The sequence below is a fragment of the Delphinapterus leucas genome, chromosome 16 (assembly GCF_059928025.1).
Source record: "Delphinapterus leucas isolate spDelLeu-1000000601 "Yukka" chromosome 16, BTC_Dleu_Yukka2, whole genome shotgun sequence".
In the NCBI taxonomy this organism is placed as follows: domain Eukaryota; kingdom Metazoa; phylum Chordata; class Mammalia; order Artiodactyla; family Monodontidae; genus Delphinapterus; species Delphinapterus leucas.
The window spans coordinates 26,392,719-26,420,510 of NC_143144.1; the positions used below are offsets into that span (position 1 = coordinate 26,392,719).

General features: G+C 46.9%; 1 protein-coding gene across 2 annotated transcripts in view; it reads left to right on the forward strand.

Annotated features, from left to right (window-relative positions):
- CDH23 (cadherin related 23) overlaps positions 1-27,792 on the forward strand; it is a 394,909-nt gene that overhangs the window by 209,216 nt on the left and 157,901 nt on the right. For both annotated transcript variants that reach the window (XM_089897635.1, XM_089897636.1), the window contains exon 13: positions 27,113-27,177. In XM_089897635.1, coding sequence (XP_089753761.1) covers positions 27,113-27,177 — 65 coding nt within the window. The remainder of the gene's footprint in view (positions 1-27,112; positions 27,178-27,792) is intronic.

Sequence of the window (27,792 nt, forward strand, 5' to 3'; positions counted from 1 at the left end):
CTTCAGTAGGGCTGCTGCTGATTGCTCCTCTCAGGCCCTCGCTCAGAGGACATGAGAGGGAAGAAAATTACCCCCTGGGTGAGGGGACAGTGGGTAGCTGTAAGCGTGGCCAGGGCCAGAATGAGTTCATCAGTGCAGTAAAGCCAATGGCTGTACAAAGTCCACCTGTGCCTTGTGCCAGGAGGGTCAGGAGCCCTGGGATCAGCCGACAGGGGAGGGGCCCAGGCCTGAGAGCTCGTCCTGGGAGCAGGTGGCAGAAAGGCTGAGGGAGCAGGGAGAGGGGCCCGCAGAGATTTAGGGAGAAGTTGAGCAGGGCCTGTGGGTTTGGGGTGGCTTAATCTTGCTGCATAATTCTTGTCAGAGGGGATGACACCTGTGGTTCCTGTCACCTTGTTTCCCTACTGGCTCAAAGTCCCGTATGCCCATTGGTTTGGTTAGTATTTTTCAAACTTTTTCTTACCATGGTCCATAATAAAAACCACATTTAACTTCATGACCCAGAATACACACTCAAACACACACATCCACGTGTAGAACAAAGCAGTACTTCCCTACTAAGTGTGGTAATACACCCTAGTTGTATTTTATTCTGCTAGGTTTCATTTTTTTATGAGAACTTTAAAGATCTATCTTAGCAACTTTCAAATATACAATAAAGTATCATTAACTATAGTCACCATGCTGTACGTTACATCCCCAGGACTTATTTTATAATAAGTTTGTACCATTTGATCTCCTTCACTCATTTCACCCACCCCCACCCCTGCCTTTGGCAACCAACAACTTGTTCTCTGTAGCTATGAGCTCAGTTTTGGTGGTGGTGTTTGTTTAAATTCTGTATATAAGTAAGAGCGTATGATACTTGTCTTTCTCTGTCTGACTTATTCCACTCAGCATAATGCCCTCAAGGATGTCCATCCATGTTGTCACAAGTGGCAAGATTTCCTTTTTTATGGCTAATATTCCATTGTATGTATGTGTACTGCATCTTCTTTATGCATTCTCCATCAATGAACACTTAGGTTGTTTCCATATCTGGGCTATTGTGTAAAAAAAAAAAAAAAAAAAGCGTTGCCATCAGCATGGGAGTTCAGATGTCTTTTCAAGTTAGTGTTTTCATTTTCTTCAGATAAATATCCAGAAATGGAATTGCTGGATCATATGGTAGCTCTATTTTTAATTTTTGAGGAATCTCTATACTGTCTTCCACAGTGGCTGCACCAATTTACATACCCACCAACAGTGCACGAGGGTTCTCTATCCACATTCTCATCAACACTTGTTATTTGTTATCTTTCTGATAACAGCCATTCTAATAGGTATGAGGTGATATCTCACTGTGGCTTTGATTTTCATTTCCCTGATGATTAGTAACGTTGAACACCTTTTCAAGTACCTGTTGGCCATCTGTACATCATCATTGGAAGAATTCCTATTCAGATCCTCTGCCCTTTTAAAAAATATTTATTTATTTGGTTGCACCAGATCTTAGTTGTGGCTCACCTGCTCCTTAGTTGCGGGCAGGTGGGCTCCTTAGTTGTGGCATGCGTGTGGGACCTAGTTCCCTGACCAGGGATCGAACCCAGGCCCCCTGCATTGGGAGCGTGGAATCTTAACCACTGTGCCACCAGGGAAGTCCCCCTCTGCCCATTTTTTAATCAGATTGGGTTTTTGCTAGTGAGTTGTGTGTGTTCTATAGACATGGATGTGAACCACTTATCAGATATGTGATTTGCAAATATGTTCCCCCATTCAGTAGGTTATCTTTTCGTCTTGTTTGTTTCTTTTGAAGTTTGGAAGCTTTTTAGTTTGATGTACTCCATCTGTTTATTTTTTAATTTGTTGCTTTCCCTTTAAATGTCAAATCCAAAAAAATCATCTCCAAGACTGATGTCAAAGAGCTTCCCACCCGAGGGCTTCCCTGGTGGCGCAGTGGTTGAGAGTCCGCCGCTGATGCGGGTTCGTGCCCCGGTCTGGGAAGATCCCACATGCCGCAGAGCGGCTGGGCCTGTGAGCCATGGCCCTGAGCCTGCACGTCCGGAGCCTGTGCTCCGCAATGGGAGAGGCCACAACAGTGAGAGGCCTGCATACTGCAAAAAATAAATAATTAATTAATTAAAAAAGAGCTTCCCACCTATGTTTTCTTATGGCTTGAGGTCTTATAAGTCTCTCATCCATTTTGAGTTCATTTTTTAAAATTTTATTAGAGTATAGTTGATTTACAATGTTGTGTTAGTTTCAGGTGTACAGCAAAGTGATTGTTATACATATATTCATTCTTTTTCAGATTCCGTTCTCATATAGGCTATCACAGAATATTGAGTAGAGTTCCCTGTGCTATACAGTAGGTCCTTGTTGGTTATCTACCTTATATATGGTAGTGTGTATATGTTAATCCTAAACTCCTGATTTATCCCTCCCTGCCACATTTCCCCTTTGGTAACCATAAGTTTGTTTTCGATATCTGAAAGTCTGTTTCCGTTTTGTGAATAAGTTCATTTGCATCATTTTTAAAATGAGATTCCACATATAAGCGTTATCATGTGATATTTCCTTTCTGTGTCTGACTTACTTCACTTAGTATGATAATCTCTAGGTCCATCCATGTTTCCACATATGGCATTATTTTGTTCTTTTTTATGGCTGAGTAATATTCCATTGTATATATGTACCACATCTTCTTTAACCATTCCTCTGTTGATGGATATTTAGGTTGCTTCCATGTCTTGGCTATTGTAAATAGTGCTGCAATGAACATTGGTGTGCATGTATCCTTTTGAACTATGGTTTTCTCCAGATGTATGCCCAAGAATGGGATTGATGGATCATATGATAGTTCTATTTTTAGTTTTTAAAGGAATCCCCATACTGTTCTCCATAGTGGTTGTACCAATTTACATTCCCACCAATAGTGTAGGAGGGTTCCCTTTTCTCCACACCCACTCCAGCATTTGTTTGTAGACTTTTTGATGATGGCCATTCTCACTGTTGTGAGGTGATATATCACTGTAGTTTTGATTTACAGTTCTCTGATAATTAGTGATGTTGAGCACCTTTTCATGTGCTTTTTGGCCATCTGTATGTCTTCTTTGGAGAAATGTCTATATAGATCTTCTGCCCGTTTTTTGATTGGGTTGTTTGTTTTTTTGATATAGAGCTGCATGAGCTGTTGGTATATTTTGGAGATTAATCCTTTGTCAGTTGCTTCATTTGCAATTATTTTCTCCCACTCTGTGGATTGTCTTTTCATTTTGTTTATGGTTTCATGTGCTGTGCAGAAGCTTTTAAGTTTAACTAGGTCCCATTTGTTTATTTTTGTTTTTATTTTTATTACTCTAAGAGGTGGATCAAAGAAGATATCGCTGCAATTTATGTCAAAGAGTGTTCTGCCTATGTTTTCCTCTAAGGTTTTTATAGTGTCCAGCCTTACATTTAGGTCTTTGATCCATTTTGAGTTTATTTTTGTATATGGTATTAGGGAATGTTTTAATTTCATTCTTTTACATGTAGCTTTCCAGTTTTCCCAGCACTGCTTACTGAAGATACTGTCTTTTCTCCATTGTGTTGTCTAGCCTCCTTTGTCATAGATTAATTGACCATAGGTGTGTGGGTTTATTTCTGGGCTTTCTATCCTTTTCTGTTGATCTATATTTCTGTCGTTGTGCCAGTACCATACTGTTTTGATGACTGTAGCTTTGTAGTATAGCCTGAAGCCAGGGAGCCTGATTCCTCTAGCTCCGTTTTTTCTTTCTCAGGATTGCTTTGGCTATTCGGGGTCTTTTGTGTCTCCATACAAAATTTTTAAATGTGTGCTCTAGTTCTATGAAAAAAAAAATGCCATTGGCAATTTGATACGGATTGCACTGAGTCTGTAGATTCCTTGGGTAGTATAGTCATTTTGAAAATATTGATTCTTCCAATCCAAGAACATGGTATATCTTTCTATCTGTGTCATCTTCAATTTCTTTCATCAGCATTTTATAGTTTTTCAGAGTACAGGTCTTTTGTCTTCTTAGGTTTATTCCTAGGTATTTTATTCTTTTTGATGCCATGGGAAAAGTGATTGTTTCCTTAATTTCTCTTTCTGATCTTTCGTTGTTAGTGTATAGGAATGCAGGAGATTTCCGTGTATTAATTTTGTAGCCTGGAAATTTACTGAATTCATTGATGAGCTCTAGTGGTTTTCTGGTAACATCTTTAGGATTTTCTATGTATAGTATCATGTCATCTGCAAACAGTGGCCCTTCTTTTCCAATTTAGATTCTTTTTGTTTCTTCTCTGATTGCCATGGACTTCGAAAACTATGTTGAATAAAAGTGGCAACAGTGGACAACCTTGTCTTCTTCCTGATCTTAGAGGGAATGCTTTCAGCTTTTCACTGTTGAGAATGTTAGCTGTGGGTTTGTCATATATGGTCTTTATTATGTTGGGGTTTTGGGGTTTTTTTTTTTTTTGCTTTTTCTGCGTTTATTGATATGATCATATATTAAGAGAATAAAAGGAAAAATTAAATTAGTTAATTTTTGAATGTTAAGTCAAACCTGCATACCTGGGATAAAACCTAGTATGTGATGTATTGTTGAATTTGATTTGCTATTATTTTATTAAGAATTTTGGGGTTTATATTCATGAAGGATATTGGTCTATAATCTTTTTTATGTAACGTCTTTCTCAGGTTTTGGTATTACATTTATCCTTGTCTCATAAAACAAGTTTATTAGTAATCCCTTCGCTATGTTTTAAAAACTTTGCATGAGATGGGTCTTATTTCTTTTTGGATATTTGATGGGATTCACTGGGATTACCATCTGGTCCTGGAATTTTCTTTGGGGGAAGCTTTAGATTCATTTTCCTTAATAGATATAGGTGTATTCAGATTTTTTGTTATTTTTCATGTGAATTTTGGTAACTTTTGGGGGGGGGATTTGTCCTTTCATCTCAGTTGTTGAAATTTTTAGCATAAAGTTGTTCATAGCATTCTTTTTATTATCCTCTAATGTCTGTGGGGTCTGTGCTGGTAATCTTTTTCATTCCTTCTTTTGGGGTTTTCTCTTTTTCCTTGATTAGCTGGAAGTTTGTCATTTTTGTTTATAAGTTCAAAGAATCAACTTTTGGCTTTGTTAATTTTCTCTATTATTTATTTTCTATTTTATTGACTTCCCTCTTATTATAATTTATTTCTTTTTTACTTTGTTTTTTTTAGTTTCTTAAGATGGAATCTTAGGTCATTGATTTTAGATTTTTCTTCTAACATAAGTATTTAAAGTGCTGGATTTTCATCTAAGCATTCATAAGTTGTATGAAGAAAAACTGATATTCAGTACATTCTTTGTCATTTAGTTTAAAATTTTTTCATTTTATTCTTTATTGAAGTATAGTTGAATTACAATATTGTGTTAATTACTGCTGTACAAAGTGTCTCAGTTATACATATAGATATATTCATTTTTCATGTTCTTTTCCATTATGGTTTATCGCAGGATATTGAATACAGTTCCCTGTGTCATACAGTAGGACCTTGTTGTTTATCCATTCTGTATATACCAGTATGCATCTGCTAATCCCAAACTCCCAATCCAACCGTCTCCCATCCCCCTCCCCCTTGGCAACCACCAGTCTATTCTCTATTCTGTTTCTGTTTCATAGATAGGTTCATTTGTGTCATCTTTCAGATTCCACATAAAAGTGATATCATATGTATTTGTCTTTCTCCTTCTGATTTGCTTCGCTTAGTAGGATACTCTCTAGTTGCATCCATGTTGCTGCAAATGGCATTATTTCATTTTTTATGGCTGAGTAATATTCCATTGTGTATATGTACCACATCTTCTTTATCCATTCAGCTGTCAATGGGCATTTAGGTTGTTTCCATGTCTTGGCTATTGTGAACAGTGCTGCTATGAACATAGGGGTGCATGTATCTTTTTGAATTACAATTTTGTCTGGATATAAGTATGGCCTTTATTGTGTTAAGGTAAGTTCCCTCTATGCCCACTTTCTGGAGGTTTTTTTTTTTTTAATCATAAATGGGTGTTAAATTTTATCAAAAGCTTTTTCTGCATCTACTGAGATGATCGTGTGGTTTTTATTCTTCAGTTTGTTAATGTGGTGTATCACACTGATTGATTTGAGTATACGGAAGAATCCTTGCATGCCTGGGATAAATCCCAGTTGATCATGGTGTATGATCCTTTTAGTGTACTGTTGGATTAGGTTCGCTAGTATTTCGTTGAGTTTTTTCTGTGTCTATGTTCATCAGTGATATTGGCCTGTAATTTTCTTTTTTCATGGTATCTTTGTCTGGTTTTGGTATCAGGGTGATGGTGGCCTCATAGAATGAGCTTGGGAGTGTTCCTTCCTCTGCAGTTTTTTGGAAGAGTTTAAGAAGGCCAGGTGTTAACTCTTCTCTAAATGTTTGATAGAATTCGCCTGTGAAGCTATCCGGTCCTGGGCTTTTGTTTGTGGGAAGTTTTTAAATCACAGTTTCAATTTCATTCCTTGTGATTGGTCTGTTCATATTTTCTATTTCTTCCTGGTTCAGTCTTGGAAGGTTGTAGCTTTCTAAGAATTTGTCCATTTCTTCTAGGTTTTCCATTTCATTGGCATATAGTGGCCTGCAGTAGTCTTTTATGATCCTTTGTACTTCTGTGGTGTCCATTGTAGCTTCTCCTTTTTCATTTCAAATTTTATTGATTTGAACCCTCTCTTTTTTTTAATTTATGAGTCTGGCTAAATGTTTATCAATTTTGTTTATCTATTCAAAGAAACTTTTGAACAGCTTTTAGTTTCATTGATCTTTTCTATTGTTTTCTTTATCTCTATTTCATTTATTTCTGCTGTGAACTTTATGATTTCTTTCCTTCTACTAACTTTGGGTTTTCATTGTTCTTCTTTCTCCAGTTGCTTTAGCTGTAAGGTTAGGTTGTTTATTTGAGATCTGTCTTGTTTCCTGAGGTAAGATTGTCTTGCTACAAACTTCTCTCTTAGAACTGCTTTTGCTGTGTCCCAAGGTTTTGGATCATCGTGTTTTCATTGTCAATTGTCTCTAGGTATCTTTTGATTTCCTCTTTGAGTCCTTCAGTGATCCATTGGTTGTTTAGTAACTTATTGTTTCGCCTCCACGTGTTGGTGTTTTTTATAGTTTTTTTTTTTTTGTAGTTTATTTCTAATCTCATAGCATTGTGGTCTGAAAGGATGCTTGATATGATTTCAGTTTTCTTAAATTTACCAAGGCTTGATTTGTGGCCCAAGATGTGATCTATCCTGGAGAATGTTCCGTGTGCACTTGAGAAGAAAGTGTATTCTGCTGCTTTGGGATGGAAGGTCTATAAATATCAGTTAAGTCCATCTGGTCTAATGTGTCATTTAAGGCCTGTGTTTCCTTATTGATTTTCTGTCTGGATGATCTGTCCATTGATGAAAGTGGGGTGTTAAAGTCCCGCATTTTTATTATGTTACTACTGATTTCTCCTTTTATGGCTGTTAGCATTTGCCTTATATATTGAGGTGCTCCTATGTTGGGTACATATATATTTCCAATTGTTATATCTTCTTCTTGGATTGATCCCTCAATCATTATGTAGTGCCCTTCTTTGTCTCTTGTAATAGTCTTTATTTTAAAGTCTATTTTGTCTGATGTGAATATTGCTCCTCCAGCTTTCTTTTGATTTCCATTTGCATGGTATACCTTTTTCCATTCCCTCACTTTCAGTCTGTATGTGTCCCTAGATCTAAAGTGGGTCTCTGGTAGACAGCATATATCCGGGTCTTGTTTTTGTGTCCATTCAGCCAGTCTATGTCTTCTGGTTGGAACATTTAATCCATTTTTATTTAAGGTAATTATTGATATATATGTTCTTATTGCCATTTTGTTAATTGTTCTGGATTTTTTTTTTTTTTTTTTTGTGCGGTACGTGGGCCTCTCACTGTTGTGGTCTCTCCCGTTGTGGAGCACAGGCTCAGCGGCCATGGCTCACGGGCCCAACCGCTCCGTGGCATGTGGGATCCTCCCAGACCAGGGCACAAACCCGCGTCCCCTGCACTGGCAGGCGGACTCTCAACCACCGCGCCACCAGGGAAGCCCCCTGGGTTTGTTTTTGAAGGTCTTTTTTTTCCCTTCCTCTTTAGTTCTCTTATGATTTGATGTGTATCTTTAGTGTTGTTTGGATTGGTTTTTCTTTTTTGTGTGTGTAGATTTTTGGGGGGGATTGTAGATTTTTGGTTTGTGGCTCCCATGAGGTTTTGATATAACAGTCTATATATGTACAAGATTGTTTCAAGATGCTGGTCTCTTAATTTACAGTGCATTTCCAATATCCTGTATTTGTACTCTCCTTTTCTCACAGTTGCTGGTTTTGATATCATATTTGTGTGTGTGTGATTTCTTACCTTTGCATTATGTTTGCCTTTACCAGTGAGCTTTCCCATTCATGATTTTCTTGATTCTAGTTGTGGCCTTTTCTTTTGCACCTAGAGAAGTTCCTTTAACATTTGTTGTAAAGCTGGATTTGTGGTGCTGAATTCTCTTAGATTTTGCTTGTCTAAGCTTTTGATTTCTCTGTCAAATCTGAATTAGAGTCTTGCTGGTTAGAGCATTCTTGGTTGTAGGTTTTTTTCTTTTTCATCACTTTAAGTATATCATGCCACTCTCTTCTGGCCTGCAGAGTTTCTGCTGAAAAATCAGCTCATAACCTTATGGGGATTCCCTTGTATATTGTAGCTTTTCCCTGTCGCTTTTAATATTTTTTCTTCATCTTTAATTTTTGGTCAGTTTGATTAATATGTGTCTCAGCATGTGCCTCTTTGGGTTTATCATATGTGGGACTCTCTGTGCTTCCTGGACTTGAGTGTTTCCTTTCCCATGTTAAGGAAGTTTTTGGGTATAATCTCTTCAAATATTTTCTCAGGCTTGTTCTGTCTCTCTTCTCTTTCTGGAACCCCTATAATGTGAATGTTCATGCATTTAATGTTGTCCCAGAGGTCTCTGAGACTGTCCTCATTTCTTTTCATTCCTCTGTTCCATGGCAGTGATTTCCATCATTCTGTCTTCCAGCTCATTTATTTGTTCTTCTCCCTCAGTTATTCTGTTATGGATTCCTTCTAGTGTATTTTTCATTCCAGTTATTGTATTGTTCATCTCTGTTTGTTTGTTCTTTAGATCTTCTAGCTCTTTGTTAAACTACTTTTGTATCTTCTCAACCTGTGCCTTCATTCTTTTTCTGAAGATCTTGGATCACCTTTACTATCATTACTTTGAATTCTTTTTCAGGTAGGTTGCCTATCTCCTCTTCATTTAGTTGTTCTTGTGGGTTTTCATCTTGTTCCTTTGTCTGGAACATATTTCTTTGCTATCTCATTTTGTCTAACTTTCTGTGTTTGTGGTCTCCTTTCCACTGGCTCCAGGATCATAGCTCTTCTTGCTTCTGGTGTCTGTCTCCTCATGGTTGAGGTTAGTCCTGGGGCTTGTGTAGGCTTCCTGGTGGGAGGGATTGGTGCCTGCCCACTGGTTGACGGAGCTGAGTCTTGTCCCTCCATTGGGCACGGCCATGTCAAGGGTTGTGTTTAGAGGTGGCTGTGAGCTCAGTATAACTTTAGGCAGCCTGTATGCTGATGGGTGGGACTGTGCTCCTATCCTGCTGGTTGTTTGGCCTGAGGCATTCCAGCAGTGGAGCCTGTAGGCTGCTGTAGGTCTTGATGCCAAAATGGCGAATTCTGGAAGAGCTCGTGCCAATCAGTATTCTCTGGGGCTTCTGCCACCAGTGTCCTTGTCCCCTCAGTGAACCAGAGCTGACCCCCACTTCCCCAAGAGACCCTCCAAGGTTCATAGGTAGAACTAGCCTAGGCTCCTATAGAGTCACTGCTTTGTGCTGGGTCCCAGTGTATGTGAAACCTTGTGTGAGCCCTCCAAGAGTGGAGTGTCTTTTTACCCCAGTCCTGTGGAGCTCCTGCACTCAAGCCCAGCTGGCCTTCAAAGCCAAATGCTCTGGGGAATTCCCTGGCAGTCCAGTGGTTAGGACTCGGCGCTCTCACTGCCAGGGCCCTGGGTTCGATCCCTGGTCATGGAATTAAGATCCTGCAAACCATACAGCACAGCCCCTCCCCCCCAAAAAAAGCCAAATGCTCTGGGGATTCCTCCTCCTGATGCCAGACCCTCAGGCTGGGGGGCCTAACGCAGGGCTCAGGACTTTAACTCTTGTGGGAGAACCTCTGCGATATAATTATTCTCCAGTTTGTGGGTTGCCCACCTGGGCAGTATGGGATTTGATTGTCACAAAAGTGCCCCTCCTACCGTCTCATTGTGACTTTGTCTTTGAATGTAAAATATCTTTTTTGTTAGGTTCGAGTCTTTTTTGTTGATGGTTGTTCAGCAGTTAGTTGTGATTTTGATGTTTTCATGAGAGGAGGTGAGCTCAAGTCCTTCTACTCTGCCATCTTTTTCAGAATTGAGGGGCTGATTTTAGTTTTGATGCTTGCTGTCTCTTTCCTCAGCGTGTGTTGGCCGTTATCCCTTTGATATGGGGTGTGCAGGTGCAGTGGTCCCTGAACACTCCTGGGACAGTGGCAGCCCAAGGCAGCCCTTGACGCCTGCTCATGGGTCTCCTAGGGGTGGCTGCTCTCTGAGCACTCACAGGACGGTGGGGCAGGGCTTGGCACCTGCTCACAGGTCTCCTAGGGGTAGCTGCTCTCTGCACACTCCCAGGATAGCAGTGCAGCACTTGGTGCCTGCTTGCAGGTCTCATACCAGTGGCCCGTGCCCACTTCTGGAGCCCAGAATAGCAGCAACAGCTCACGCACACCCCCAGAGCTCCTGTAGTTGGTGTCCTGTTGCCTGGGAATACTCACAGGGAAAGAAGCTCTTACAGTCGTCCTGCCCCTCTCCTCATGCACCCGCCCAATAATGGCACCTCTCTGGTGGGCCCTGACTTCTTCCAAGTACCCCCTCAGTTGCCACAGTCCAGCCTCTTAAGGCTGTCTTGGTGAAGCCAACCCCAGTCCTCTCCCTGGGTCTGACCTCTGAAGCCTGCACTTCAGCACCCAGCCCCCATCTACACCGACAGATGAGCGTCTGAGGCTGGGGAGTGCAGGGCGGCAAGTTACAGTGCAGGTTACTCTCTGTTTTGCCTTCTGCAAACTGGTTGCTGTGCTCTCCTCCTAGGCTCCGAAGTTCCCCGCTATCCAGGCTGATCTACCTGCTGATGCAGGGACTCTCCAGGGTGCAGGAACCTTTCCTCCTTCACAGCTCTCTGCCTGGGGCACAGGCCCTGTCACCGATTCCTTTCTTTTTCTTTTTCCTCTTGTCCTACTTGGTTACGTGGAGGTTTTCTTACCCTTTCAGAAGTCTGAGGTCTTCTGCTGTCATTCAGTAGATGTTCTGTGTGAATCGTTCCACTTGTAGATGTGTTTTTTTTTTTTTTACATCTTTATTGGAGTATAATTGCTTTACAATGGTGTGTTAGTTTCTGCTTTATAACAAAGTGAATCAGTTATACATATACATATGTTCCCATATCTCTTCCCTCTTGCATCTCCCTCTCTCCCACCCTCCCTATCCCACCCCTCCAGGCGGTCACAAAGCACCGAGCTGATCTCCCTGTGCTATGCACCAAACGTAAGGTAGATAGCTAGTGGGAAGCTATGTTTGGTAGTGTATATATGTCTATGCCTCTCTCTTGCTTTGTCACCCTGAGAAAACCATAATTCAAAAAGAGTCATGTACCAAAATGTTCATTGCAGCTCTATTTACAATATCCCAGAGATGGAAACAACCTAAGTGTCCATCATCGGATGAATGGATAAAGAAGAGGTGGCACATATATACAATGGAATATTACTCAGCCATAAAAAGAAATGAAATTGAGCTATTTGTAATGAGGTGGATAGACTGAGAGTCTGTCATACAGAGTGAAGTAAGTCAGAAAGAGAAAGACAAATACCATATGCTAACACATATATATGGAATTTAAGGAAAAAAATGTCATGTAGATGTGTTTTTAATGTTTCTGCAGGAGAAGGTGAGCTCCCCATCCTACTCCTCCACCATCTTGATCCCTATCCCCATTTTGAGTTAATTTTGTGTATGGTATAAGATAGTGGTCCAGTTTCATTCTTTTTCACATGGCTGTCCAGTTTTCCCAGCACAATTTACTGAAGAGATTGTCCTTTCCCATTTGTATAGCCTTACCTCCTTGTCATGAATTAATTGACCATATATACGTGGGTTTATTTCTGGGCTCTTTATTTTGTTCCATCGATCTGTGTCTCTTTTTATGCCAGTACCGTACTGTTTTGATTCCTATAGTTTTGTAGTTTGAAATCGGGGAACATGATGCCTCCAGCTTTGTTCTTCTTTCTCAAGGTTGCTTTGGCTATTGGGGGTTTGTTGTGGTTCCACACAAATTTTAGGATTGTCTGCTCTGTTTCTGTGAAAAATTCCATTGGAATTTTTTTTTTTGCGGTACACGGGCCTCTCACTATTGTGGCCTCTCCCTTTGCGGAGCACAGGCTCCGGATGCGCAGGCTCAGCGGCCATGGCTCACAGGCCCAGCTGCTCTGCGGCATATGGGATCTTCCCAGACCGGGGCACGAACCCGTGTCCCCTGCATCGGCAGGTGGACTCTCAACCACTGCACCACCAGGGAAACCCTCCATTGGAATTTTGATAGGGATCGCATTGAATCTGTAGATTGCTTTGGGTAGTATGGAAATTTTAACAATATTAATTTTTCAGTACATGACCATGGAATATCTTTCCATTTATTTGTGTCGTTTTCAGTTTCTTTCATCAATGTCTTACAGTTTTCACCCTAGTATTTTCTGTTTCATCCTACTAGATTTCTTTTTTATTTTTTTAATGATAGTCATGACCCACTAAATTGATTTTATGACCAATTAACGTATGGTAACCTAAGAAGGAAACTTCTCCCCTAATGTAATGATGATGATAATGATATCTCATGTTTCTCAAGTGCTCACTACAGGGGACAGAGTGGTAAAGACCCCAGCCTCCAGACTTACACAATCCAGGTTTATTCTGATTCACCCATTTCTGAGCTCTATGACTTTGAATAGGTTACTTGTATCGGCAATGACTCAATACAGCTACCACTAACACAAACCCCCAAATCTTTTCTGAAACAAAATCAAAGTGCATTTCTCTCACATTTAAAAGCTGTTTAGAGGTAAGCAGCCTTGGTTGCTTCCTTCAGGTTCTCTCCTTCACCATTCCTAGCGTATGGCCCTCATCTCCATGATCCAAAATGGTTGCTAGAGCTCCAGCCTTCACATCCAGATTCCAAGCTGCAGAATGGAGAAAATGAGACAAAGCACTCTCATTTCCTTTTAAGGAGACTTCCAAAGGAAATGCCTTGCAAACTTCTGCTTTCATCTCGTTGGCCAGAACTTAGTTGTGTGGCTGTGCTTAGCTGCAAAGGAAGGTGGGAAATGTAGTATTTTAGCCAGGTAGTGTTCTACCCCCTAAAAAGCATGGTTTCTGTTCAGCTGAGAAAGGGAGTATAGATGTTTAAGTCTCTGCCAAATAACCTGTGTGTGCCTCAGTTTCCTCTCTTGGAAAATGGTGATCACGATAGCTCCATATGGATTTGTTGTGGGGATTCAAGGGGATAATGTAAAGGACTTGGCAAAGCACCTGACGTGGAGTAGGTGCTAAACAAATAACAGGCACTAGTATTGAGTACCTGGTGCCAAACTGACCCCCTTCTGTGTGTTATCTCATCGAATCCCCATGACAGCCCGGTGAGGTAGAAATTAGTGTCCTTATCTTATAGATGAGAGCCCTGAGATTCAGAGTACTTAGCTGCTTGCCAAAGGTCACACCTGTGGAGGGGGCAGAGCGGAGGCATGAACCCTTGTCTCTAGGATACCAACGTCCTTCCCCTTCACCATGAGGCAACACAGCCTCCTCATGAAGACTGAAACCCTCCCTGAGACTCCCCTGGTGAAACTATGGGGCCAAGAGGTATGACAGGTTGGAAACTGAACTTGACCGACTGACGTCCAAGCTGAACCCAAGGCCCAGACCCCCCTCTGTCTGCCCAGCCACCTGTAGGGGGTACCCCCTGCCCAAAGGAGAAACAGGACCAGGACACACACACACACACAAAAAAAAGCCGTTTAGGCTCCCATTGTAACAAGACCTGCAACCTTCGGGTCAGAAGGTCAGGGACTTCAAGTTGCTGAAGGACCCTGGGTAAACCCCTTTCCTCCATGAACCTCAGTTTCTCTATGGAGAGAAGGCTGCTGGACCTTCTCCCCATTCTGGGACATTTTTAGAACAACGTGGCTAGAATGTTTTGAACTCCTTGGGAAGCAAGTCTTTATAAATGAGATATGCTGTTCTCCTGTCAGGGCATTTCTCAGTCTGAGTTAGAACATTCTAAATACCGGAGGCGGGATGGGCAGAGGAGTGAGTGAATCCAAATGTCTGTGGACAGAGGCTGCTTCTCGGGCGTGAATGCTCCCAGCATGCCCTCACCAGCCTGCGCTGATACACAAAATCTGATTGTCTCACCGTCAAGCCCTGGGCTGGACTGGCCCATGTGAGTGAGGGGCTGGGGCTGTAGCCCTCTGCTGGTCTCAGGATCACGGGTGATTTATAGTTCCTTTGTCTGACTTTGACCTTAATTTCTTCTGTCGTTGTGGGGCTGTAAAGTTCTTTAGGGACCTGCAGGCGGAGTGGTGGAGATGTCAGGCGGGCAACTGTGTGGGTATTTAATCTATCAGATGTGTGGCTTGCCATTTAGGGAGACAACAGGAGGATGTGGAATCAATATGGTTCATCAGTGAGCTGCGCGTGATGGCCCAATCGGAGCCCGCCAATGGCAGCAGGCATGGGGGCCGTGTCACCCGGCTCTAAGTCACCTTGAGTGAGGATGTGTCCTGGCACATGGGTGGGGACCAGTCCCCACCCAGGTGCCTCTCCTCACCTTTCCACTAGGCCTGGAGCTGCCTGTTGCACCCCATGGGGGCAGGGAAGAAGAGGGAGGGGGTCAGACTCCGGGCAAGGATACAGTGGTGAGGTCCAGCAGTGGGGGGAGGTGTTCCCAGCCATGGTTTGGCTACATCCCCAGGGGGCTGATTGGACTGTCTTTTCTTCCTCCTTCCATCTCCTCTGCACACAAGGCCCCACTAAACTGAGGCTCGGCCGCAGTGTCTGTCCCCACGTCTCTCTGGCACCCTCCCCTTCTCATCCTCTACCACATAATCCCAGCCTGATAACTGGCCCCAGAGAGGCCTCAAGACCCTTCTGACTGTGAACATCTCGTTCACCCCCAGCCACCCTCCTGCATCCCCGGGAAAATGGCTTTCTGCATCCCACTCTTCTTTGTTTGATGATCAGATGTGATTTTTCTTTTTTTAAAGGCACTCAGTTGAGTCTTCGTCAAATCCAATGGCATAAAAGAAGGGGCAGCATTGTAGAAGGGCTAGGAGCGGATTTTTTTTCCTCTTTGATTTGTGTGTGCGAGTGTCAGACAGACGAGGGTTCGAGTCCCAGCTCTGCCGGTGACCAACTGCAGGACCCTGAGCCCGCTAACAGCCATCCCTGAGCCACTGGCCACTCTGAGTGCCTTGAGGGCTGGGAACATACTGCCAGGCTCACCGTTGCGTGTCCAGTGTCCAGCCTGAGGCTTGTGTCTAAGGTCTGGCTCTCCAGAAGCAGACCCTGAGACAAGGACTCAAGGACCGGCAGTTTACTTGGGAGGTGACCCCAGGAAACTCAGGTGGGAGTGGGAGGTGAGACGAGATCACTCAAGGGGGCGCCGTGAAGCCAGTTATCACGGGGGCTTCTGGACCTCTGTCTGCTGGGAAATCAACGGGAGGGCTGTGTCTGAGCTATCCAAGCTCAGGGCGAGGAGGCTGGGGTATTGGTCCATCGACTTCTAGCCCCCATTGGGTGGGGACAGCTTCTGGGGAAGTGGACACCCCATCATTCCAACTGCTCCTTTGAGAAGGAAGCTCACAGGCCAAGAGAGGCATGGACGCTTCCACTAAAGCAGCCCCTGGTGTGTGGAGGTGGGCACAGGGGGGCGTGTGTGGCACCAGTAGCTTCTGCCCCAGCTGGGAACTTTGCACACTCATAAGACAAAGGTAGTATTAGTACTTATCTCATGGAGTGGGAGTGGAAATGAAATGTGCTAATACATGTAGATTTCTTAGAATAAATCCTGGGACCCAGTAAGGACTAAACAAGAGTGAGCTGTGTTACTCGTTTTGCAGTCATATCAGCTGGAGTTGCTTCATCTGTAAAGTGGGACTGTGACCCCATCTTGCTGGTTGCTTGCAGGATTAGGGACAAATCGTGTCACGTTTCTCACACAGTGCCAGGCCAGGCCCATAGCTTGACACTCAGCAAGGCAGTGGTTGCACTTATCCCCCTGCCTCCGGGGGACCCCATGCTTGTCCTGTAAGCTGGCCTGGGGACCACCAGGCAGTGCCAGGCATGGGACGCAGGCAGCTGCGGCCACCCCGACAGCCCTTGACATCCCGTAATTGCTTTCCTGTGACAACTCCTTTAAGCACAGAGCCGCTGGCCAGAGCAATTTGCTCCCCATCAATTTTTATTTCCAGGTTTTAAAATAAGATAGAAATAAAGAAGAGGGTGGAGGAGCCCAAGAACAACACTGTATCTGCAATAACAAGCAAGCCGGGGACCCCACACCTTGAGTGCACCTGTCAGCCCAATTCTCATCCCTCCCCAGCCACAGAAGGATACGTTAATAGGCGGGGCTCAGGTCTGGCCCCCATTGGAGCACCCTCTCCGGTAGGGCTCAGTGCCACTTCTCCTCCCCCTCCACCCGGCCAGCTGCTGGCACAGCCCAGGCGGGAGGGCCAGGCTGAGAGAGGGCTCAGCAGGAACATGTCGGCAGAGGACTGGAAACAGTGAGTGGTTAGAATCAGGGGTGGAAAGACAAGTACTGGCTCCACTTAGACAGCGGCTCCTATGCGCCAGGCACTGGTCTAAAGCACGTTGCTTCAGTACCTTCTAAAATCCCCACTCCAACTCCATGAGACAGGGACTATTATTAGCCCCATTTTACAGATGAGGAAACTGGGGGTTAGAGTGGATGTTACTGTAGTTGTTGGCAGATGGGCCAGGAGAGGAGGTCAGGGGCCACAGAGGCTGGCCCACATCAGGCCTCAGGGGCATGGCAAGCAGTTTGGGCTTTGTCTTCAATGCCCCGTGAGCCTTCTAAGCTGGAGAATGGTGTCTCGTGTGGTCAGACATCCCCTCTGGCCCTGGTGGAGGATGGGCTGCTAGCACCAGAGGAGGAGCGGGCAGATGGGTCAGGAGGCTGTGCACATAGGCCGTGAAGCCCAGTGTCTTCCTCAAAGTCCCACAGCTGGATGGTTGGGCAGAAGCTGGACCAGAACCCAGATCTCACGCTCCCATTTTGAAGGGATTTTCATGACCCTACACAGAGCCACACATCCTTTTGAGGCCCTTGGTGCCTGGTCTTGTACTGTGCCTCCCAGGGAGAAGCAGGTTTCTGACCCTCCGGGGCAGAGAGCCCAACAGACATAGCAGAGAGACTTTACTCACATCCCACTGTTTGCTGACTCCCATGGGGAAGGTGGGGCTGAGAGAGATCCTGAGGCCTTCTCTGCACTCAGTACTATGAAAGATGAGTGATGCGGCATGGGCATGTGTGATGGAGTGGTGGCCATTCACCCCAGGTCCACGATGGAACGTGAGGGAGCCCCACCACCCACCGAGTCCCCACCCTTTCCTAACTGCCCTCCCACTCAGTGACTCACCTGACCGTGTGCTCTGAGTCTCTGTCCCCAGCCTCCCCAGTAGCACCCTTTTGTCCTAAGGCCTTCTGCACACTCAGAAGACCGAGAGCAGGACCAAGGGCTTTCCTGAATGCATCTTTCTTCCTATGACCCACAGCCTCCCCGGGATCTCTCCTGTACCCTCTGCTTCACTCCCTGGTCCCACTGCCCACCTGGAGCACTCCTCTTCTTATCCCTACACGAAGTCCAATGGGAGACATTTCCTTACAGATGCTATCATTTCTTCTCCCAGGAGTGTGACATCCCCCCTGGCCAGGGATCCCCAGGAAGGTGCTCAGAGCAGCAGCTTCCAACCAAACCTTATTTTACCCACCCAGCACTCAGCATGCCCTCACCCATCACCCCTGGCTTCCTACTCAGATTAGATAGCTTCCTTCTGAGAGGACGAGGGAAACTGACACACCGAGCATTTGCCCGGAAGTGTGGGGCAGTCCAGATGATACTTCCTGGCCATTGGCTTCTACCTCACATCCTAGAGAGAAGCTGAAATACTCGTCCACAGCGTGGGAGGGAGTGTGGGAACAGGGGAGAAGACCGGGCCCCATGGGCCTAATCAGGCCAAGTGGAGGTCACCCCAGCCTCTGGGCTACCAGGTTCCTCCAGAGGAGTACCTCCTGCCTCCCACCAGCCTCCCCAGAGCTTGCGAGAGTGCAGTTAATCTCACGTAGTTTAAGGAGTTATTCAGAGGAGCTCAGCGAATGATGAATGTGGAAATCACTACCAGTGAAGCACTGGGGCTCCGTGGAGCTGTTTAAAAATGCATTCTCCCATGTAAATTTCTGCTCCATCAATCCTTATGACATGTCGAACATTGCTATTGTTTCCTGAACAAATTGTACCGTGTGCCCTTCTCTGCAGATTTGTGCACGGGAGCAGAACTGCTTGCCGGTGCCCGCTGCCTGCCACATTTGCTTGGGACCCAGGGCTGCTGGGAAGGCAGCTGGGTCCGCCTTGCTTCAGAGCAGAAGCCCCGTGCGGGGCATCCGGGCGAGCGTGCATGACGGGGGTGTGGACGCCGGAGGGGAGTGACTGAGTGCGTGCCTGCCAGCTGCCGGCCTGCAGGGAGAGGTGCACAGGTGGCTGGGGAAGGGGCGTGGAGGGGCCCCCGGGGCTGAGGCTCGGGTGGGCGTGGGGGCTGCTTGAGACTGAGGGTGGGTGCAGATGTGCATGAGTTTCTGCGTGTGAGTACGTAGCAGGTTGGGGTCCACCTGAGACAGAGGAAAAGAGAGAAGGTTTCTGTGAGAGTATGTGAGGGTGGGGGTGGGACAGGGAGGTATTGGGGGCTGCCTGAGACACAGAAAGGAAGAGAGAGAGAGAGGGTGTGTGTGTGTGTATGTGTGTGTGAAGAGAGAGAGAAGTAGGTAGGGAAGCGAGAGGGCACAGGTAGACAAAAGAAGACACAGGGCAGGACTTTCTAGCTATAAAGAAGGGTACGGGGTGTTTAGAAACCTGAGAGAGGAGGGCATCTGGCCCAGGGAGGGGATCAGGGGGCCAGCGTGCAGCAGCGGCATCCAATGAGCAGCAGTTGCAGGCAGACCCAGCAGGAGGCCAGAGCAGGTGGGGGTCAGGTCGGGGCATAAGGCCCAATGTTAGCAGATGGGCGTCTGCAAGGCCATGACGAGGGACAACAGGGAGGTGCAGGGATCCATGGGGATGGTGTGTCAGCAAGGCAGATTCAGGGCAAATGAATGGAAGATGGTGAGAGATGGCCACTGTTCATTGTCAGAACAGGCTGGGTCAGAAGGGGGCTCTTGGGAGGAGACAAAGAGACAAGAGGACCTGATCGCTGTTGAAATGGTGGATTCCTGGGAGTGGGCATGAGATATTGTGATGAGCATCAGAGGGCAGGGAGCTGAGCTGAGCATAGAGCCCTGGCATCCAAGTTGAAGGAAGAGCTATATCCACAGGGTGCTGGGTGAAGAGCCCTGCAAGGGTCAGAAGGGTGCCCACAGCCAGCCAGCCTGCCCCGGCCTTTAGCAGATGACAGCCTCCCCCAGTCTAGGCCCTGAGCCACCTGCACACACCAAGACCAAGCTTGGGTGGGATGGGATTGGGGGGAACCTTTGAGGATGAAGGATCTTGGCTAAGGGCCTGCATCCTGGGAAATGACATCCAGGGACCCCTGCATCCTCTGCTTATGGGCACAAGCAGAATTGCTGGAGCCCACCCACTCAAGGCAGAGACTGGGGGGAGAGCCTGTGACAAGAAGGAAAAGACTGCCTGTTGGGGCCTCATCTACAGGGTGAGTACAGTGACCTGGTAGGAGCACCCTGGATCCCATGGCTGAGCTCTCAAACTGCAGGAGGACGCCCCTCCTCCAGCCCCACCAATGGGGGAGGGGAGTGTTTGAGAGCACCTGCCTTGCAGTTGACTGTATTGGGTTCATGTCCTGGTACCATGGCTGTTTGACCTTGGGCAAGTTGATTGACCTTTCTGAGCCTCAGTTCCCTCCATCTGTAAAATAGAAATAATACTGGTGCTTCCCAAAGGGGAGGACTTCCCGAAAGTCCTTCCTATAGGACTTTTGGGAAGACAGAGTGAACTAAAGCATGAGAAATGCTGGGCACAGTGCCTGACACTGTGAGTAAGTGCTCAAAGGGAAATGGCAGGGGGTCATTTGAGCCCCTCCCACCCCATATAGCCAGGGGAAAGTCAGACGTTTCTGACATGAGCCTGGCTGGTCTGGGGATGTGGCTATTCCTCCACTGCAGGCTCACCTTGTCTTAACCTTTGGAATTTTCCCCCCCGCCGTGTGTATTTATTTTTTTCTTTTTTGTCAGCAGAAGAAAATTACACTTTTGCCGGCATTGTCCATCACAGAAATAAGCACTCGAGGATGCAATTATAAAGGCCCAAATGAGGGAATTCGTTCTGCTGGTAATGCCAGTGTTGAGGAGAATCGGAGGAGATGCCTTATAAATCAGGCGCTGGGCAGCAGCCAGTCCCGGCGGCACCCTCTCCCATGAGCTGACCGCGGGGACAGATGCTGGACCCACCGGCCGGTCTTCCTGGGCTGCAGACGCTTCCACTGGGGGAGACAGAGACGTTCTGAGCCGCCTCCGGGCCTCAGTGAGAGCGGTTCTCACCAGGACCTCCCAGGCTTCTCGGTGTCCAGCCAGTGACTGTCCTGTAGACCCAGATACACTGTGCCAAAGATCTTCTCCAGGGCTAGTCAACCTAAGATAGCAACCCAGTCACCCGCTAGCCCATTTTCTGCTATATTTCCCCACAGTTCTTACCACTGTCTGAAATTGTTATTTAGCTATTGCTCTCCTCCATTATTGTCTGTCTCCCCTTTCTGATTATAAGTCACATTCCAGCAAGGGCATTGTCATGCTGATGGCTGTGGCTTCAGAGCCAGGCGCAGTAGCTGGCACATTGGAAAAGCTCAGGAAGTATTTACTGAGCACGTGACTGAGCGCGAGTCTGATCATCATCTTGGTGAAGGTTCTTTCTGTGGTGTGCCAGGCGCCCCCCCATCTGCCCCTCCACGCCCACGCTGTCCTTCTCACCTGCTCTGCACCTGCCTGCAGGCTGACGGTGAGGGCTGTTCAGTGAGTGTTCCCCCCACCCCCCATCCCACCTGCCTCTAAGGTTTGGCCAGTAGGGAGCTTGGACGAGAGACCTGAGCTTGGGAGACTTGCTGGAGATGCTTTATAAACCCCAGCCCTGCCTCCTGGGCAACCTAAGGAGCCCCACTCTGGCTGCTCACGGCCCACCAAGGTGTTGGCTGATGGGAGCACTAGCCCCCCAGAAGGAAGGTCATGCTGGCCCTCAGTGTCTGGCAATGGAAATCCCAGATTTTACTAAATTTGGTGAAGATTTTGAGCCCTGTGCCAAGCACAACACAGTATACAAAAATAAGTTAGGTACAGGCTTGTCCGTCAAGGGGAGGGAACGGGGCATACACAAGCAGGTTTCAGGGACAGCAGACTGCTGAGTATTCTAAAACAGGTCCAGCCAGGGGGTCTCAGGTCAAGAACAGGAAGCAGCCAGGGAGCTCCCTAAGGGAGGGGGGCATTTGGAGGGGTGGGCAGCAGTTACGGAATGAAGGGATGATGCAACCAGGCAATGAGGGGACAGTTCGGGTGCATCAGGGAGAAATGGGTACAAAATCGCCAAGGCCAGCCAGGCTCTGCAGAGCCTTGACGACAGGTGCCGGTCTGAAGTTAATTCAGCAGCAGTGGGGAGCCACTGAAGGTCTTTGAGCAGAGGAAGATCATTGTAGCCATTGGCTTTGACTTCTTACACCTGGCCATCTTATGAGAGTCATGGCAAGTGGCAAAATATGCTAGTGTGTACCTGTGGGTGAGATTCTAGCCCAGGTGGAATAGTAACAGGGACACAGGCATCAGAGAGGGGGGCAGCGGCAGCGAGATCCCGGAAGTGACCCTGCACGGAGACAGAACGTCCCAGAACGTGGCAGGAGGAAGGGTGTTCATGGCCTGAGGAGGACATTTGTTCTCTCTGCACAGGTCACTTCTCAAACCCTCCTTCCTAAAGTGGGCCCGAGGGTCACTGTCTGTTTGGCACGTGATTCATTTGTTGATTTTTCAGTTGCTTAGGAGCAAAGCAGGTCCTGGGAAGGAGGTTGTTGTGAAAAGTGCTGTAACAAGCAGAGTGGGGCTGGGACAGAGACCTGCCTGGGTGGGACAGGTTGCAGGGTGGGTAGTGGAGCAGGCCCCGGCAGCGCCCCCTACTGGGCTGGCCAGCACGGCCAAGTGGCTCCTAGGCCTCCACAGGACGCTGCTCCAAGGGCGTATGTCACAAGCTGCTAAACGGTTTTCAACACAGGGATCTGGAGGCCAGCTCTGGCTCTTACCAGCTGTGAAATCTTGGGAGAGTTCCTTATCATCCTGCCTCTGATTCCTTGTTTGTTACAGACAGGGAGGAGAGGGTTCTAACAGTACTTGCCACGTATGCGTGTGGTCAAAATGAAACAGTATACGTACCTATGTGGTGTGGATGTGGACGCAGGTGTACCTGTAGATGACGGATATAGGAGCTTTCCTGAGCTGCCCTGATGTCCAGGCCCCGTGTCCCACCCTGGCCTCGGGGATCCGCAGCCTCCTGGGGTGGGAAACACATCAGCCCACAGCTCCAGTTCCACAGAGCAGTCACAGCTGGGAATATCTCCAGCAGGGTGGAGCCTTAACCCAACCTTGGGGAGCCAGGAGGACAGGAGTGGGTGAGCCAGGTGGGAGAGGAAGGAGGCGATCTGGCAGAGGGCGCAGCGTGAGCAGAGCCGGTCAGGCCCGGGAGCCGCACATGGTCCAGCCTGCACGTGGTCGGAGATGAGGCCGGAGCTGGCAACAAAGGCCCAAGTACAGGGCTGAGAATGCATGTAAAGGAGGAGGGCCTTCAGTAGGGCCGCCTAGTGGGCAGATTTGCTGCCTTCTCTGGGCGCAGACCCCTATCAGGCCCCGCAGCAGCCTGGCACTGGCCGGAGCACCCTGACCAGGCCCTTTGTGTTGGTGCTGGCTGCTCCCACCCTGGCAGGCGCACAGAAGTAGCTCTTCATCTTCATATTATTCTGCTTCGTGCACGTGAAAAATGAAAGTTCTCCCTCTCCTCTTCACCAGGCATACATATTTCATACGGTCATTAGACGGTGGCACTAAAGGACTCACAAATCTTCCCCGGTTAGCATCGGCGGCCTGGGCAGGCAGCAAGAGGCCCCTGGGGAGAGGGTTCACCGTGGGAACCATGGCTGTGCTCAGTCCACTCGGGGAGGGAGTGGGGACTCAGCGGGGGTGGTAGAGGCCAGCATCTGCCTGGAGAGAGAAGACAGTTCTGTCTTGTTCCCAGGGGCTCGTCACCTAACTTCCCTGAGCCTCAGGGTGAAGAGGACTGGACAGGGGGACCTCGGGGGTCCTTCCCACCCTAACAGTCCGAGTGCAATTCCATAGGGCACATAGATGTGGAGGGCTTGTCCCCAGGGTCCCGATGCGACCTTCAGGGGCAGGGAACCCCCCTTGTGGCTTGGTGCAGCCCACTCTGCTGACCCCTCTGCCCCTCCTAGCCTCTCCCCTCCTTTTCCCTCGCTCCTTCTTTTTGCCCCTCCCTTTCCCTTAGAATCCGCTCTCCTCGCTTTTGCCCCCATCTCTCCACCACCCCCTTCTTACTAGAATTGGTTCCTTCATTTTCCAAGCATTTGTGAAGCACCTGCCATGTGTCAGGCACTGTCCAGGCTGGGAGGTGAGCCTGGCAGATGCAGCCCCACCCTTTTTGCTTCCCCAAACCCTTTCCTTTGACAAATGAGGATGCCGAGGCCCCAGGAGGTTGCTGTTTGGTCACACGGTGACCTGGGCTGCTGACTCTGACCTGGAGCTAGGGTCTTTACATTACACTCACGCCTCACCAAGGGGCTTGATGGCATCTGGTCAGCTGCTCCCCAGACTGAGCTGCAGTTATTATAGTCTAGTAATACCATGTGTGGTGGTGATCATTTCTTGGTGGAATGAAAGGGGACTTATGGGTGCCTCCCCGCCTTCTCTGGTCCCTGAAAGGGGAGGAGAGAGGTGTGCTTATTATGAGAAGTTTTGGTCTCCTCTGCCCTGGAATAACCATTCCTTCTGAGAACAAGTTCTCTTCTTGGTTTAGAAGCAAGAACACGTTGAGGCGAAGGATGTGACTAGCCGGCACTGGGTTCAAATCCTAACTTTGCCGCTCTTTTAGCTGTGAAGCCTTGGGTGAGCTGTTCACTCTCTCTGTGCCTCAGTTTCCCCATCTGTAAATTGGGGGTGGTAGTAATAATAGCACCTACGTCATAGGGTCATTATGAAGATACAATACGTGATAAGTGTGAGGAGTCGACAGATGCAGTTGTCGGGAGGAGTGGCTCAGGGCACGGGGGAGGGTCTGCCCTGGAATCGGTCCTGGGTTAGAGGGTGGGTTACATAGCTCGGCGTTTACCTTTCCATTTATTATACACGCGTCCCCCGACAACCTGTGATGCTCTTGGAGCCTGGCCAGAGCGGTGAGAAGACAGAGGTCCACACACAGCCTGCAGAACACAGTGGGGACTGAATGGAACAGTGTGCACAAGAGCCTGTCCTTAAAAGCAGGCTGCCACAGCCCCTGGAATTGGCTTCCTTCTGGATAACCAAGTGTTCTGGATAACTGAGATCTTAACCCTTTGGGTATAAACACTTTTTTTCATTTAAATCATTTGGAATATATCATTTACTTCTCTGCCTTCCTGAATTCAATATACTGGACACAAATTGGCGTTTTCTTGAAATTCGGGTTTATCGTAAAGAACACAGAATGGAATAGATTTCACAGAATCCAAGAACTTTAAAAGGAACCTTAAAAAATACCTAGTACCAAGGTATTGAGCAGGGGGAAATAGGGAGAGGCTGATCAATGGGTACAAACTTTGTTATAAGATGAATAAGGCCTGAGGATCTAATGTATAACATGGTGACTATAGCTGATAACACAGTACCGTACCATTGAAATTTGGTGAGAGAGTAGAACTTAAGTGTTCTCACCAGACAAGTAACAAAAGAGTAAATCTGTGAGGTGATGGGTGGTTAATTAACTCAATAGTGGGAATCCTTTCCATTGTCAAGTATACCTCAATATAATATATTATCATAATAATTTTATTGTATAATAAAGTTATAAAATAATTTGTTAATTATACCTCAAAGCTAAAAAATAAACAAAAGTAGGTATTGAAACATATTTTTAGCAGCAGAACCTTTATCCAGTTGTGATCTTAGAGAAGCCCTGAGTGTAAAACACCCCAAGGTCAGCCCAAGGCCTTTCCCTCCAGGCTCTGGTGGCAGGTAGCAGTTTGCCCAGCTCTAGGGCATGGCCTGGGAGGGAGCAGAGGTCACAGTGCCTGGCACAGAGTACATGCTTACTGAGTAACTATTGAATGAATGCATGAATGGTGTCACTTAGTCTGCACTGTGGACTGTAACCATGCCAGCGACAATGCAGAAGCCCAGAGGTTCCAGCCGCAAAAGCCAAGCCTCTACTATAACTACCATTGTCCTGGACAAGGGAGGGGTTGGAGAGGGGCCCCACGTAGGTGGCCTAAAGGAAGGAACCCTGGGATGGGAGTAGGGATCGCAGGTTCTGCCCCACTCTGCTTGAACCTGCTCATGACCTGGAGTGGTGACAGGGTTACACCAGACCTCACTGTGGTCTGGGCCTCAGTTTTGTGATCTGTGTGATGGGTAGAAATGTGTGCCTTCCTCATCATGTTGTGACAGTTGTGAGGATAAAATGAGGTCTTAATAAACCTGGATGCCCTTTGACAATGTAGAATATATGATAGAGTGCAGGCTGGCAGTGGTCACCGTTGTTGCCATCATCAGGCATAAGGCAGGCCACTCTCGCTCCAGTCTCTTTTGACTGTAGGTGATAGAAAGCCAACTTGGACCAGCCTGGATAAAAGAGATCTTGTTGGACTCACAAACCAAACTGAGGTGGGAAGGGATGTCAGATTCAGGACTCTAGAACTACCAAGATCAGCCCCTCTCTTCATCGTCCCTACACATCCAGCAACTCCCACTTCACATCGTCCCAGCTTCACTGCCCCAGAGGAAAGCTTTTATCCCCAGCAACAATAAGAAGAATCCCAGGAAAGGATTCTAATAGGCCCCTGCTGAGGTCAGGGACCACTCCCAGCCTAGTCCCTGAGGTCACGGGACTAGGTCCCACTTGGACCACTTGTTCGAGCACAGAGGGATGCCAAAAGATGTGTGGGGGTGGGCAGCAGACTGTTTCCAGCAGAAGAGGTTGCCAACCAGGTGATAGTCTGCTTGATACACGCAGTGGATTATTCCCCAGGTTAAAGAAGGGGGAACACTAGAAATCCACCCAAGAGGCCTCCCCTACCGGGTACCACATCTGACTTGGAGGCTTTGGGGACTGGAGGAGAGTCGCCGGAGGAGGCCACCAGGTGGTTGAACCCACCCCCACTTTTGTTTGAGATATTTTGTAAACCTTCAAGTTGTGACCCCAAGCCACAGGTCTAGGGTCTCTCCCTCAAGCCCTCTGAGCATCTACAGAGAATGTCTGACATGAGTCTAGGAAGGGTGATTTCGCAAAGTTGGAGATTTAGGTAGAAGACTGATCCTCCGGAACTGTGTGCTCCAGTATTAATTTAAATCGCTGTTTGTGACTGGTGAAAACCATATTGAACAGCGTGGCTCTAGAAAATTCGGCCTGGGCCTGAGGAGCTGTGTGGGGGGAAGCATGGGTTTGCTGTGGACATTTCCTGCTGAGATCAGGAGCCTCAGCTGGTTCTGGCAGTAATGACTTCTTTTTCTTACCTTTGCAGGCAACAGACGATGACTTGGGCACCTTTGGGGAAGTCAACTACTTCTTCAGCGATAACGCTGATCGGTGAGCCCCTGCCCCTGGCCTTCCGAGGTGGCCCTCTGCCACTCAGCAGGCCCAGGACACTTCTTGGTGCCCAGGAAAAGTGCTGTGCCCCTGTGGCTAGGGAACTGGACTGTGAGTCAGAACTCACGGGCACTGCTGCTCGTTTGGCCCTGATTGTGGTACAGTATTGCTCAAGTTCCCTGAACTCTGGGGCATAGTTTCTCTGACCCTCAAAAGACAGCTTTTAGTTTGGGGAATGAAGAAGCTTTTTTTTTTTTTTTTTTTTTTTTTTTTACCTTGCCTAATGTCTTTATTTTACAGAGGGGACATTTAAGCCAAGGAAGGAAAATAACCATTTTTACAAACTTTTCCGTGTCCTTTTGTTCTGTTGTTGAAAAATGAAAATCAAATGACAGTAGATTTTCCCTTTTGCTTTAGTTTCTAAAATTATCAGAGTGAAATTGTCCACACATAGTTCTTTTTTTTTTTTAGCTCTTCAATACTTTGTTTTAATTTAATTTTTATTTTATATTGGAGTATAGTTGACTTACAATGTTGTGTTAGTTTCAGGTATACAGCAAAGTGATTCAGTTATACAAATATATGTATCCATTCTTTGTCAGATTCTTTTCCCAT